Here is a 1,065-nt window from a genome sequence, read left to right as displayed (position 1 = left end):
GAACCTGCTGCCGCTTGTTTGTCGATGTAGGATCGTTGTTGAAAGAATTATTCGCCTTTTTCAGGGATGACCAAATTCTTTTCATGCATGTTCGCATGCATGTTTGCGTGCAAGGTTGAAGCTTCTCCCTGACACAAATGGAGTGGATTTCCTCTCAGAATAACTGAGGGTTAAGTCCCCAGAAATGAAAACGTGAACCCGAGGCCTCTGGGACTTGTAGTTCCGCCGCAGAGGCTGAGCGCGGTGCTCTCTAGTATGTGAAGTCGGCGCGCTCACTGCGCAGGCGGATGAGGGTCCCGGCTGGACCTTTTGTCTTCCTCCTTTGCAAAGGCATCGGAGGCTGCAGTGTAGGACATGTCCGTGACCTTCACCTGGAAGGAGTGGGGGCAGCTGGACTAGGGCCGGAGGACCCTGCACTGGGAAGTGACAGTGCAGACCTGCAGATTCCTGATCGCTGGGGCATGCAAACTAGAGTTGATCTACCAGCTGAAGCATTGGTAAAAGACAGGGGAGAGAGACCTGTGCCAAAGCTCCTGTCCAGGTGACAGGGTAAAACCCAAGACCAGCAGCCTTGTCTTAGTGAGGATTGCTTCAGGGAAGACTGACTCCGGGAGCCAAAAGTTCCTTCAGGTTGGAGTGAACCAGGGAATAGGAAGAGTAATTAGAAATGCAGGAAGGGCATTTGAGATCAGTTAACGTTTCCCATAAGGAGACCCTCCTTAGGAAGTTGATCCCTAAAAGCAATGGGTTGGGGACAGATGATAGTCTGTGCATAAAGGTTTTACACGAGCCGATCTCTGCAGGAGATATTCGTCATGAAGGTGACTCACGGAGACCAAGTAAAGATACCTAAGTTCATGAAGAGAAGCCCCTCACCAATGCAAGGAATGCAGAAAAGTGTTTAACAAGAACTGCCTCCTTGTTTGACATCTGCGGATTCACGCTGGAGTGCGCCTTATGAATGACAGGGGTGTGGGAAAGCCTTTCTTGAAAAGGTATTCTTTGGGGCCGGCCCGGTGGCGCACTGCTACAGTGCACCGCTTGGGAAGCGCGGTAGCGCTCCCG

The 1,065-nt window shown here is 51.6% G+C and overlaps 1 protein-coding gene across 1 annotated transcript in view; it reads left to right on the top strand.

Annotated features, from left to right (window-relative positions):
* Positions 1-667: 667 nt before the first annotated feature.
* Positions 668-1,065, top strand: part of ZNF80 (zinc finger protein 80) — a 1,681-nt gene continuing 1,283 nt past the window's right edge. The window contains 2 exon segments of the mRNA XM_008580238.1: positions 668-868; positions 871-950. Coding sequence (XP_008578460.1) covers positions 668-868; positions 871-950 — 281 coding nt within the window.

This window comes from Galeopterus variegatus, unplaced genomic scaffold (genome assembly GCF_000696425.1).
Source record: "Galeopterus variegatus unplaced genomic scaffold, G_variegatus-3.0.2 Scaffold84, whole genome shotgun sequence".
Classification (NCBI taxonomy): Eukaryota; Metazoa; Chordata; class Mammalia; order Dermoptera; family Cynocephalidae; genus Galeopterus; species Galeopterus variegatus.
This window is presented reverse-complemented; position numbering and strand designations above follow the sequence as displayed.